Source organism: Helicoverpa armigera, chromosome 9 (genome assembly GCF_030705265.1).
Source record: "Helicoverpa armigera isolate CAAS_96S chromosome 9, ASM3070526v1, whole genome shotgun sequence".
Classification (NCBI taxonomy): Eukaryota; Metazoa; Arthropoda; class Insecta; order Lepidoptera; family Noctuidae; genus Helicoverpa; species Helicoverpa armigera.
Window position 1 is genome coordinate 486,430 of NC_087128.1, and position 12,181 is coordinate 498,610.

General features: G+C 43.1%; 2 protein-coding genes across 2 annotated transcripts in view; one reads left to right on the forward strand and one right to left on the reverse strand.

The window, feature by feature from the left end:
• Sprt (sprite) overlaps window positions 1–2,599 on the forward strand; it is a 73,534-nt gene extending 70,935 nt beyond the window's left edge. The window contains exons 9-11 of the mRNA XM_064036381.1: window positions 399–549; window positions 742–903; window positions 989–2,599. Coding sequence (XP_063892451.1) covers window positions 399–549; window positions 742–903; window positions 989–2,272 — 1,597 coding nt within the window. The 3' untranslated portion in view covers window positions 2,273–2,599. The remainder of the gene's footprint in view (window positions 1–398; window positions 550–741; window positions 904–988) is intronic.
• A 733-nt stretch (window positions 2,600–3,332) lies between these two features.
• LOC110374880 (uncharacterized) lies at window positions 3,333–12,178 on the reverse strand. The gene is made up of 7 exons (XM_049839289.2): window positions 11,551–12,178; window positions 8,784–9,016; window positions 8,382–8,485; window positions 7,580–7,733; window positions 7,281–7,457; window positions 6,144–7,061; window positions 3,333–5,973 (listed from the first exon to the last, which is right to left on the reverse strand). The coding sequence occupies exons 1-7, from the start codon at window positions 11,757–11,759 to the stop codon at window positions 5,645–5,647; spliced, it is 2,124 nt and encodes a 707-aa protein (XP_049695246.2). The 5' UTR covers window positions 11,760–12,178; the 3' UTR covers window positions 3,333–5,644.
• Window positions 12,179–12,181: the final 3 nt, after the last annotated feature.

Consider the following 12,181-nt stretch of genomic DNA (forward strand, 5'->3'; position numbering starts at 1 on the left):
ATAATAGACCAATTCTGCCATCACAAAAACTCACATACCTACATACCGTACCGTTACACACGAAGTACTAAAGCATGAAAATACTTACAACTAGTAATAATACTCATTAAAGCGGGGAAATTGAAGATAGTTATCTATGTATAAAATTAATCAATTAAAAACAATCAAATGTGCAAATTCGGTACACGCCACGCGCACGCTACCCAATGCCGAGAACATACTTTACAGTTAAACTATACGAAAGTAGTTTTCATGGAAACATTAATGAGCGTGTTTCAACACGAATGATGACATTCATTTTAAACTATTTGCAATACTTACTTTCTGTTACAATATAACTGTCTAAGATTCCGACTGAAATAACATGCTTTAAAAATTCTATATTGTCCCGTCTACAGATTAGTAGAAGTGAATGGCACGTCAGTTCTAGCGTGCCGCAGCCAGGAAGAACTACAACGCGCCACCAGCGCCGCCAACCCCGCGCGGCTCGTACTCCTGCGCAGCACCAGCCAAGCGCCTGCGCCGCACCCACCCAACGGCTTCACGCAGGTTCGTATGATCATTAAATATTATGGTAATGTCTGTATGTATTAGTCCAATTCCCAGCCACCGCCACCGGTCAATTTCATCTTAAAAATATATATAAGCAATTAAAACACATCACTGAGTTCTTTGAGATCATTGGGTTAGGTACTATTCTCATCCAGAAGAATTAATACAACTCGATGTTCGTTGTTTTAGAACGAAGCGGCATCATTACGAGCCGAGCTGGGCGCCCTGAGGACCGCCGCTGACGACGCGGAGAAGGCGAAGGAGAGCCTCCGCTCCGACAACACGCGCCTCACGCACCGCATCTCCTACCTCGAAGAGCAAGTCGCTGAACTGCTCAGCAGGCATACGCAGGTAAATAACCATTTTGTTACTACGCATGTAGTTAAAACATATTTAAATAATTGCAAGATTGACGTTTACTTTCCTTTCATTCCAGCTACAACCAGTAAGCAGTAACGACAGCTGCATAACAGTGAACAAGACGAAGAAAAACGTGACCAATATCAACATCACGACGGAACCGCAGCAGAAGCCCAGCCCCAAGTCTGAAGTCCAAGTGTTCCAGAAGGGACCAGACATCACGGCTATCGTGGCCAAGCTGCCAGGATTAGATGGTGTTGAGAACAACCTCCCAATGATACGGCCGCGGTCTAACGCTTCGGGAGCATCGTCCAGAGCTGCTGTGTCACCCAGAGCCTCCCCACCACTTAACCACAGATCCCACAGCTCTCACAGCTTGGAGCATAAAGCCGAACGGATGCGTCACTCCCTCTCCCATCACTGCATTCACGGAGCCATCGACTACAGCGCCGAGACCGACGCAGCGATACGCATGATCGAGAGGAACCAAAGGCACATAGAGAAGCAACGAATGAAGAACGAAAGGCTCAACAGATCCAAATGTGAAGACTACTTCAGATCCGACAGCGATTTGGACATGCGAGACACGCACTCTACCGCTAGTGCTGACCCCAGACATTACGAGATAAAAAAAGCGGCCGACAGAATAGAAGAAAGTATCAAGAAGACCAACTGGGCGGAGAGGAAAACTCTTTCAATCATAGAACAGCTGAAGCGGTCACAACGGCTGAGAAAAATGAAGAAAAATGACAGTGCAGAAGATATTCAGCTGGAATCTGAGAGACATTACATGTACCACAGAATAGACGGTAAAGTGTTGGAGAATGCCCACAAGTCCAGCAGACGAACTTCCAAACTGCACTCCCGAAGTGCCAAGTCTTCAGAATTTGAATCAGAATCAGATTTTCCAAACGGAGACATGTATAGTAGCTCCCCTAGGATAGACTATGGTTCTGAAACTTGTTCACGCATGAGTCATTACAAGAAGAATGAAGACAGAAAAGAAAGTGACACGAAGTCACGTCCAACGCCTCCTCGAAAACCTTTAAGACTGTCGCTGCACAAGGCGCGGAGTGCACACTCTTTGATGAACGGAAGCGAGTCAGAGACGCCCAGTAGACCGGCGTCGGAGGCGAAGCATACCGACACAGAGTGCAGTAAGCGGCCAGTCAAGAGAACACACGCGGCCGACAAGTGGGCGCGCGAGAGGATCCGCGACGCCGGCCGCGCCACTCCGCGCCCCACCAGGAAGCATCTCAACGGGCTGAGCGCGTGCGACGCGCCCGCCGCCGACGACCTGTACCCCGAGAATACGCACATGCCTCTCAGGATTAACGGCAGGACCGGCAAGTGGTGCTAGCACCCTACAAAGACCAGCCTGGTAGGCTTAAAATATACTAAAGGGCAGTAACGAGGCTCAAAATAAAACCCCATTTCGATTAATCGAATTAAGATATCTGCAATATTTTTGGAAATCCTATTTAAACGTAAAAAGACAAAATTGTGGTATTGAATTGCCACAAAACTAGACAGCATTGTTATAACAGTGTACAGAGTAATGATAGAGAATAATGTAAATAGACCGTATGTAAGCACCCACCGCGCAATACTCACCTAATGTTACGTATTTATTTAAGACATTCTGTAGGTTACGATGTGTAAATGACAATAAATATATTATGCCTTTCTCTTGTATACTTATTTATAGAAACCTGTTTGACTTCACTATTCTTTTGTGGCAATAAGCAATGCGAAACAGAATAATATTCTCTATCAATTAGAACTTAGTTCAGGGGGAAAAGATCATATCTAAAATAAAAAACACGTTTCATAATAAAATCATTATAATTATTATTACTAGCAACAAAAAACAAATGACATTATTATGTACACCAATTAATATCGTATAAACATTTATCGTAACTCCTCCTAAGCTCGGTGCACACTCCCCTGGCATATGCTATTCGCTCTCCGATTACTTATAATGACGACATTCAGGATATATTCAGAATACTTCTGAGGTTAACGCTTACACCTAACACGACAGGTGAATGTGCACCCAGCTCAGACCAATATAAATACTCAACTTTGAATGAATATGGCGCTTCTTTAATTTGAGCATTAAATGTAGTTGTCAGATCTATATGTCTACAAATAAGCTATATTGTCTAAAGAAGATAGGTGGTTTACGGTATATGAAATCAATCCTCGAGAGTTTATAAAAAGCACAGAGTTTACAAACTAGACAATCAACTCGGTTAACTCTTGATCTAGTGATTCTTTTTTGTGCAAATCAATGTTGCCATACCACGTCTGCAAAAGTATGTATTTAATATCCACTCAGAAAGAATAAATGGTATTATATTTATTCTCAAATATTTTATGCGCACTAAGCTATACACCACATATTGTAGTTCAAAGACCACGATTATTAAAAATTATATTCAGAAAAATCATTACTGAATTACTGAAAGTGCCATTCGTTCACGATCAACATAACACTCGTAAAGAAGTTCAGAAATCAACGAAGTGCCATATCCAGTCAAAGTTATGAGTATTTCTATGACACATATTAAGCTGTCCATCAAATGGTCTCAACGCGAACATCAAACTATAAAGGTACACACTGACTAGGACCGACATGTTGGGTATCCGTGCTTATACAAAAAAGTAGCAGTATATACTTAATTAATTGTCAGCTAGACACTGCAGTGCTAACCATGGAAATACATGCACGATCATCAAATCCCCAAACCATAAGACTGGTCAAAGAAACTGGACAAATTTAAAAATATAAATTATCATACACATGGGGGAAAAATAGGCAATGCATAGAATTTGGCACGGAACACTAATACTTAACCATTTTACTAATACGTATAACCGAAGACAAGTGACGATTTTTCTTCCCTACGATGCGTTTAGACCATTTGAGTGTCAGAGCTCCGACAGTCTTAATAATAAACAACTAATCTACGATAACTGCAGTACTCGCCTAATAACGGCGTAGAAAAATGTTTATAAAGTCCATATTTCATTGTACACGGCAGAAACTAAGGCAGTGACTAACAACCTTTAGGTTCATAACGACAACTTCCCAAAATGTTCACACTCCCAAAACGTCCAGTTCCCATAATGCTAATTCCATAAATGTCCTTTTCCCATTTCGTCTACTTTCCCATAACGACGATAAATGTATAATTCCCAAAAAGTCCACTTCCCATAAAGTCAACTCTCAAAACGTCAATTTTATAAATAGTTTTTTTTTTAATCAAAATGTTAAGGTTATAAAATTAGTGTTTAAAAATATATATTTACATGCGCATCTCATAAGCCGATATGCGCATCTCATAAACAAACATCTGAACTGAGAGCCTCCTCCTTTTTTAAGACGATTAAAAAGGACTATAAAACTTTCCTTTTCGTTTTTAAGAAAATATAGGTGTTACATTTTGTGAACTGGACGTCTTGGGAGTGTGAACATTTTGGGAAGTTGTCGTTATGAACCTAAAGGACTAACAAGCTATTTCAAATGCTATAATGAATGGTGATGTTTTTAAGTTCCGTTGTCTGTATTTAATAAGTAGAACAGTTTTACTAGTCAACTGGACGATCTACGTCGGTATTGCCGGTGTCTGTCGCATACAACAAAATGGCGGCACATTTTAAAAATCGAGACGTCCTATCCAGATCCATCGAAGTGGCCGAACTTAGCCTACAAATAGGTTATTTACAATCAAAAAGGTTACGCTCAGAGAGAGATCTAGCAACTGGCTTTTAACTTTTTAATATTAGTTATGCTTCTTGATTGCCATTGTCCATTTTAATGACGGTAACACCATTTTGTTAAGTCAGTGCTATTAATTGGCTATGGCTTTGGGTAACTAATAGGTACGCGAATGAACCTGAGACAAAACTAATATTAAACTGTTTATGGCTCTAAAACATTAATGTCTTTAAATATATATTGATAATATACGGTATACAAAGGAAATTCAATGACTGACTAGAGTTCGTTTGGTAAGTTGACCCTGGCAACTAGCTCTATTAAAATATGAAAGAATGTTCTTCAAAATCTAATCGAGGTTATCGAGGAAATTATGAACGTAATTGCTTCTATTTCCATAGTTTCAAGAAGTCCTAACACAATGGTCAGTCATTAAAGTTCAGTCCAGTATGATTATATGCCCGACTGTACAGTTGACACGTCCAATATATTTAATTTACCGATAGGCACCTACTTTTAAATTGAAAAGACTGCGTAATTCTAATATTAAATTACACCAACTAGTCGCCCTTGTCAAAATTGGGTTTGTAATCGACTAGTTGTACTAATCGATATTAAATCGACTATTCATTATATACGCAGATATTTTCAAAATAAACATAAGCCTCCACATACGATTCCACCTAGAAAGTTATTTGGAAGTCGTGGCAGAATAAGGAGTCATTTGCAAGACGGGCAATCAAAGTGCGTGCCTACAATCTTTATTTATTTAATTGGCAAGTTATAATATACCCTAAAAGCGTGTATATAAAGCTCAAATGCAATCACATGGTTTACCGGAAATTACTTTATCAATTTAATCGAAATTTGAGTTGTATAAACACGAATTAGAAATATAATTTCTCACAATAGTAACGATTCGGATGTCGTTTTCTGCTGGTAGTTGGCAATAAGTAGCGTTCTCAAGTGATTCAGTCGTAGCAGGCGAGTGGCTCATACCTGCGCTTAAAACTCGAAGCAGCGGCCGAGGTTGACGTATTTCTTGAGCGCGTACGGCAGCGGCAGCTCCTTCACGCCGCGCTTCATGAGGATCGACAGGCGTACGCGCCGCGCGTCGGGGCCTGCTCCGCGCCGCGGCTCCACGCTCGCGCGCCGCGGCTCCGCGCCTCCGCGCCGTCCGCGCGGCTCGGCGGGCCGCGCGCCGGCGCGACGCTTGCAGCGCCGGCGCCCGCCCGTCGACGTGGACTGCTCCGAGCCGCTGCCCGACCACTCCGTGGACGACGCCGACGCCGGGCCCAGCGCGCAGCGCCCGCGCTTCTGCCGCCGCCGACGACCTGTTCACATAAGGATTTCAACACATTTTTATGGAGAATTATTTTGGAGTTACGTCAAACATTAAATAATCTACCAAACTTTTATTGTAATTCTTTTTTTGATGAATAAATGATTTTGAATTTGAATCTCCGATGATGTGCTGAGTCATGACTAATGAAAAATATCTCACCTTCGACATTTTGTTCATCGATATCGGACAGGTTGTCGGAGCGCACGTTGTCGGCGTCGGACTCGTCGCACACGCCGGACTCGGACTTGGCGGGCGAGGCGCTGCTGGACGTGGTGGTGCCCTCGCCGATGCCGCTGTCCAACTTCTTCCTCTTCTGCTCCTTGGATGGCTCCGTGGTCTCCTCCTCGCTGGAGGAATCCGCCCTCTGCTCGGTCACCGAGCCCTCCCATTCCATGTCGCGGGACGTGCTCGGAACCTCCTTGCCCAAATATATTTCCACTTCGGCGGGCACCTTGAGGGGGTCTGACTTCCTGGAGTCGGTCGAGGTCTTCGAGGATTCGGAGGTCATCGAGGAGTCACGGCGCAGGGAGCGGTGGTCGTCCTGGAACTCGAAGGTAAGCAGGCCGCGGCAGGAGCGCGCGGGCTTGGCGCACTCCGGAGGGCCGGGCGGCTCGTCGTCAGCAGCCGCGTCGTCAGCGGCTGCGTCGGCGGCAGCCGCGTTGGCTGCGGCCTCGGCGGCGGCAGCAGCGGCTTCCGCGGCTGCGGCGGCGGCGCGCTCGGCGCGGATGTGTCGCTCGGCGCGCGCTGGGCGCTCGACGCGCAGAGAGCGCACGTGAGCGCGGTCAGAGCGGGGGGGACGCGGCGGCCGCGCGGGTCGGTCGCCGCCGTCCCCGCCGTCCCCGCCGCCGCCTCCGTCCCCGCCGCCTCCGTTCCCGCCGCCTCCGTCGTCGCCGCCGCCTCCGCTGGCTCCGCTGTCGTCGTCCTCGTCTGCCGAAGAGTCGGATGGCGAGTCGAGCGAGTCAAAGCGCAGCGCGCCGGCGACGCGGTTCTGTCCCATGCTGAGCACGAGGCTCAGCAGTGCGTTCATTTCATTGGCACCGTTCACGTGATCCAGGTCGTGTAAAGCATTCAGCCCCTCTGCAAGTATAATTATGGTAGCCCTCTGTCATTACGCGAGCGGAGCAACTGAGCCTAGTAGTACGTCATAAAATCGTACTTCGAACGAGAAGGGACAACTTGGTTTTAGAAGTTTTTCAGGTTACTTTAATTATGCTTGCGAGACAAGTTCTGTTAGAACAAAAACAAAATAAATGTTAAAAAAAGCAGAAGGGGCGGAGAGCGGCGACAGGTGCTTACCGACGTCGCTGTCGTCCTCGATGGGGATGCAGATGCGGCGCGGGCAGGCGGCGGCGGGCGCGGGGCGGCGCGGCGGCGGCTCGCGCAGGTGCGGGTGGCGCGCCAGCAGCCCCGCGCGCATGCCCTCGCGCACCACCGCGCGCGCCAGCACCTGCAGCCGCGGCGGGCACTGCTCGTCTACAACCACCACATATCCATCTTAGCTCAAACCCTTTTCTCGTCCTCACGGTCCATGCGACTATACCACGAGCATATACGGAAATCTCTATATAAGCGCATTTCATTAAAAAAAAACTTACCAAGTCTGACGAGTTCAACTGACTCTTCCTTGGTGGGCACGCGCAGAGTGGCGAAGGACACGTTGAGCAGGTTGCGCGACACCCAGTGGGTGGCGGAGACGCGCTTCACTTGCACCAGGTTGTCGTTCAGCGGCATCACCAGCACGCCGCCCACCTTCGCATTACAATACATTACACACTCGACCAGTATTGTGAGAATCTTGTGAGAATCCTGCTATGTCTCCATAAGTCTACTTTGGTAAAATGGCTTATACAGCGTTTTGTACGTGAACAACCAAAATCAGTTATCCAGAAATACCCACAATCATCAAAATGGCGATTGCCAGCGTGACAAATAATCAGGATGACTTGCACTATTCCTCTAAAACACAATACACGCTACCAAACAAAAAATATGTTTAGCAACATACCTAATAGCTTGTTCCCTGCAAACGATATTGAACCTTAAACTGAATTAGAGAGCACTCATATTGTTTACCACCAGAACACTGAACAGACATGAACACCCGCGTTTGTATTATGGAGGTCGATTTCCCCACCTGTAGACTGAAGGACCTGCTGAGGCCTTACCATAGCGCGGAGTGACACAACCCTGCTAACATTAAATATCAAACATGAAATCCAGTCAAAAAGGAGTATGCATATAATCTCTTTGAAGACAATTCATGGCCTAGCGAAGATTTGATGGTTGTAAAACAAAAAAGCAAGCAGAACAGAATTAGGTCTACCAGCAATATCCTAAACAGTTACTTTGTAATCTGTAGCTCCAATTCCATTTTGTATATATGAAGAGTGGTCCTACCTTGATGAGTTTCTTGAAATAGGTCTGGTACTCTTCAGGGCAGCCGGCGCCGCAGTACAGGCGATCGTACGGAGTTTGTACCGGAGCGATGCACAAGCCATTACCTACAAATTAGTTCACATTACTTAAGCTTATTCACTATTTACAGCAATTGCTTTAATATGCTGTCCAAAGTTCAAAGTGCAGACCAATGTCCAAACAACTGGAATTTCAAGCTAAGGTTGCTAATTCTGAATTAAATTTTTCTGCATCTGTGTGTACATAGTATGAAGGGTCAAAGCTGCAGCTATAGTTTTTACAGACAATGGCAGACAATAAAGTTGTTCAAAAATATATCTTGCTTTCAATTATTTGACCAATTTAAGAACAGCATTGAACCCATTTAATCATGATAACACTTACCACAATAAAATTTAGGTTCACAGAAGTCAAACTCATCCAAAGTAGGTGAGTTCTCTATGAACTGTCCTAGTTTCTTGACAGCGTACTCCATGACAAATGGATGTACTTCGATGCCATGGTTGATGCCACCTGAGCCAATGATGAGGCCCACCAGGGTGCTCAGGTAACCAGTGCCGGAGCCGATGTTCAGGAACGAGAGCCCCGGCTTCAGCTCAAGTCCTTCTAACACTTCACTGGAAAGTTTATGTGGCATTAGATAGGTGTATTTAGACTTTTAAGAAAAAAAAAATTCTTTCACTATTGGAAAGCTACACTATTCCCGAGTAATATAGGCTATCTTTATCCTAGTACGAGAATAGGTACCCACGAGGACGCGCATGGGTGAAACCGCAGATAACGGCTAGTGTTTTATGAACTGGTTCTAGTAGGAGAACCAGGGCCAGATTAACCAAATCAGGGCCTGTACGGTATTCAAAGGCTGCACCATTCTACGAAGGTTAAGGAGGTCGTGGAATAACTGTGCGTTAAGACCAACTGGACCTTGAGGTTCGAGAGGTTGGAACCGCGGCACAACACGAACTTTAACTCGTTTGTGGTGCGTGTTCCGACACAAGGGCTTGAAAACGTCCTCAAGAAAGATTTCGTGGCCGGCTACGTGACACCAGTCAGCGCAACACGACGCCGATACATCGTGTGCATTAGTTTTAAGACTATTTGTTATATATTTATAGTATGTTTAAGTTTTTTATAGATTTACAGCCTTACTTATAAACTAATAAGTTATACTTAAGGGGTGTTTAAGAAAAAATCTTACTTATATACGTGGCTGAAATAAATCATTTTCTTAGCAATGTCTTAAATGAGCTGTCAAATTAAGTAGCCTCACACCCTTGTTTAACCCGCTAATTAGCAAAATGGCTGGATTCTTACCAGCTGATTTTTCATTTCCGGTTTATTGACAGCTCTACTTTTTAATTTTATATTTTACGGATGCCATTGTTGCCATTACACAACGTTTTCATGACAAATATTTTTTTAAGCTACCAACATTCCGGTAGTGTTGAGAAATTAGTATGTTTTTATGTCATTATCTGTTCATTACTTAAGACATGCTTAAGCAACGTTTATAGGTCAAAATAATTTAATCACTACTTAAGGCTTTAAGTAGTAATTAGTTAAAACAATGATTAGAAGACGATTTGTTGATTTTTATAAGTAAGGCTGTTATAGTATTGTTATGTACAATATTTGTGTATTTGTATTTCTATGGGCCCTAGTTGCCTGAAATAAAGGAATAAATATTAATTTTTTGGCCCCCTGTTCATCTCTGAAGATCATCAATTTACCAGTAGCAGACAGTGTAGGCGTCAGCATCTTGACTTTTAACAACCCAAACCCTTATTTGTTCAACAGTGATTTCTGCTGATTATAATTCTCCAGAATGTTTGATATTATTTCCCAAAATAACTCAATTGTTGCATACAGCTGAATATGTTTACAGTGACATTGAAGGGACTTTACAAAAATAAGCTAAGCAGGCATCATACAAAGCATTTTGAAGAAAAAAAAAAATCACCTGCTTCTGTCAGCATGTACATATTTATTTGACTAGATAAAAACATAAGAGAGATCAAGATATAAATATGCAATAAATTCCCATGCACATAGATTTCTCTCTGAATGACTCCCTTGAACTGCTGGAGGGTGTGTCGGTTATTCAAATCAAAATCAAAAGTCATTTATTCAAAGTAGGCTGAAAATCAGCACTTTTTGAATGTCAAATCTACAAAAGACAGCCCCCAAAACGCCCGCCCTTCACCACTTCCTATGTGTTTTTGCTGGGAAGAAGAAGTGGTGGAACAAACTCCCCAGCAAACAAATATAGATACCTGCTATTTTGATGTTTATAATAAGTGATTTGTCGCTAAGCATGTGCGAAGTCATTATATCCAAAATCATTTTATCCAAGTAATTACAAAGAAATTTATATGAAAACCAAACTTCACTGTGCAATTACTTTATAATAATCAGATGGTCAATGTAAATGGAGTCATTGTAAACAGATTCTACTGTAGTTTGCTCTTGTGTGGGGGATAAGAATCATCCGCCTATTAAAAAAAACTTTCAAGGCATAATATGTGAGAAATGTTAGTGATCAGGCACTGGTAACAACTTTATCGATTCTTACTGAGCAATAACAAATTAAGTTTCCTTCCCAAAAATTGATGGAGCAGATAAACATTTTAAGAATTTAATTGAGGGAAGAGGGTACTGCCGCATTAACTCATACTTTGATGAATGCATGAAACATGGTTTTAAGAAGGACCCACTTTAGTAATAGCTTTAGTCCACTATTTTGTTAGGGACGGTGGTTTAAAAGTTAGTCCTTTACCACGTTTTATAATAAGGTGGTAAACTGTTTATCATGTTTAGTGTGAAATCTTTGTTTTGGCCAAAGATTTATGAGTATACAGTTATTTCATTGCAATATAAAACAAGACAATGAGTTTTAGGTGCAGGTATCTATATTTGTTTGTGATATTGTAAAAATTCAAAAAACAGCAGCTGCTTTTAAATTGCCATATTATCATATGTGATAATCTACTGGGTAGATCCCTCTCTGTTAGCTGCTGGATCTTAAAAGATGCTTTGATTGACCCAATTCATCAAAGCATGCAGGTAAACTTACAACTACAAGTGACATGGTAGATATCAAACTATTGATTATGCAGTTTTCTCGTATACCTTCAATATTGCATGTTCTTACCTATAAATACATGGCGCAGACATGTGTAGCGGCCCATTCCGCCAGGCTAGGTCTTTGTACGCCTGATCTCGAGCCTCGGGCGTCATGTAGTCGGCCCGGTCGAGCGAGCGGAACACGCGCTCCACCGGCCGCGTACGGATGTAGTTGCCCCCCATCAGATTGTCTATCAGCTCATTGTTGTCGCGCCCGGAGCTCACTGCACCTCCCATCTTATTTGTTTTGCTGCACTTATCGTATTCAACCCTCCCTCCACACACCGCCTCAGCTGATTGGGATTGTGACGTCACAATTGTTTTTCAACATATTTTTAGTACCAGCACTTGCAATTAGTGATTCCAAACAATCGCAATTCACACAAATCCAACAATAATCCCTAAAACAATATGCACGAACGTGAATCGATAGATATGAGAAAATATTCACACAACATTTAGTTCACATAGGCAAAATCTTGACATTTGTTTTCCATGCACAAAATTATCGACTGCGTAAAATATCACGATCAAAGACAACGAGACAAATAACCACCAATCACATCGCAGTATTGATGAAGTAAAAATGACAGAAGGAAACATAGATAAGATTTGTTTATAAACAAATGATAATCGATAATATTTCTTGCACTTTATTA

Coding starts and splice junctions, on each gene's coding strand:
- LOC110374880 (XM_049839289.2), bottom strand. CDS start 11,759: ATGGGAGGTGCAGTGAGCTCCGGGCGCGACAACAATGAGCTGATAGAC. Junction 9,017..11,550: donor TCTGCGCCATGTATTTATAG/GTAAGAACATGC, acceptor TAAACTTTCCAG/TGAAGTGTTAGAAGGACTTG. Junction 5,974..6,143: donor CGATGAACAAAATGTCGAAG/GTGAGATATTTT, acceptor TTATGTGAACAG/GTCGTCGGCGGCGGCAGAAG.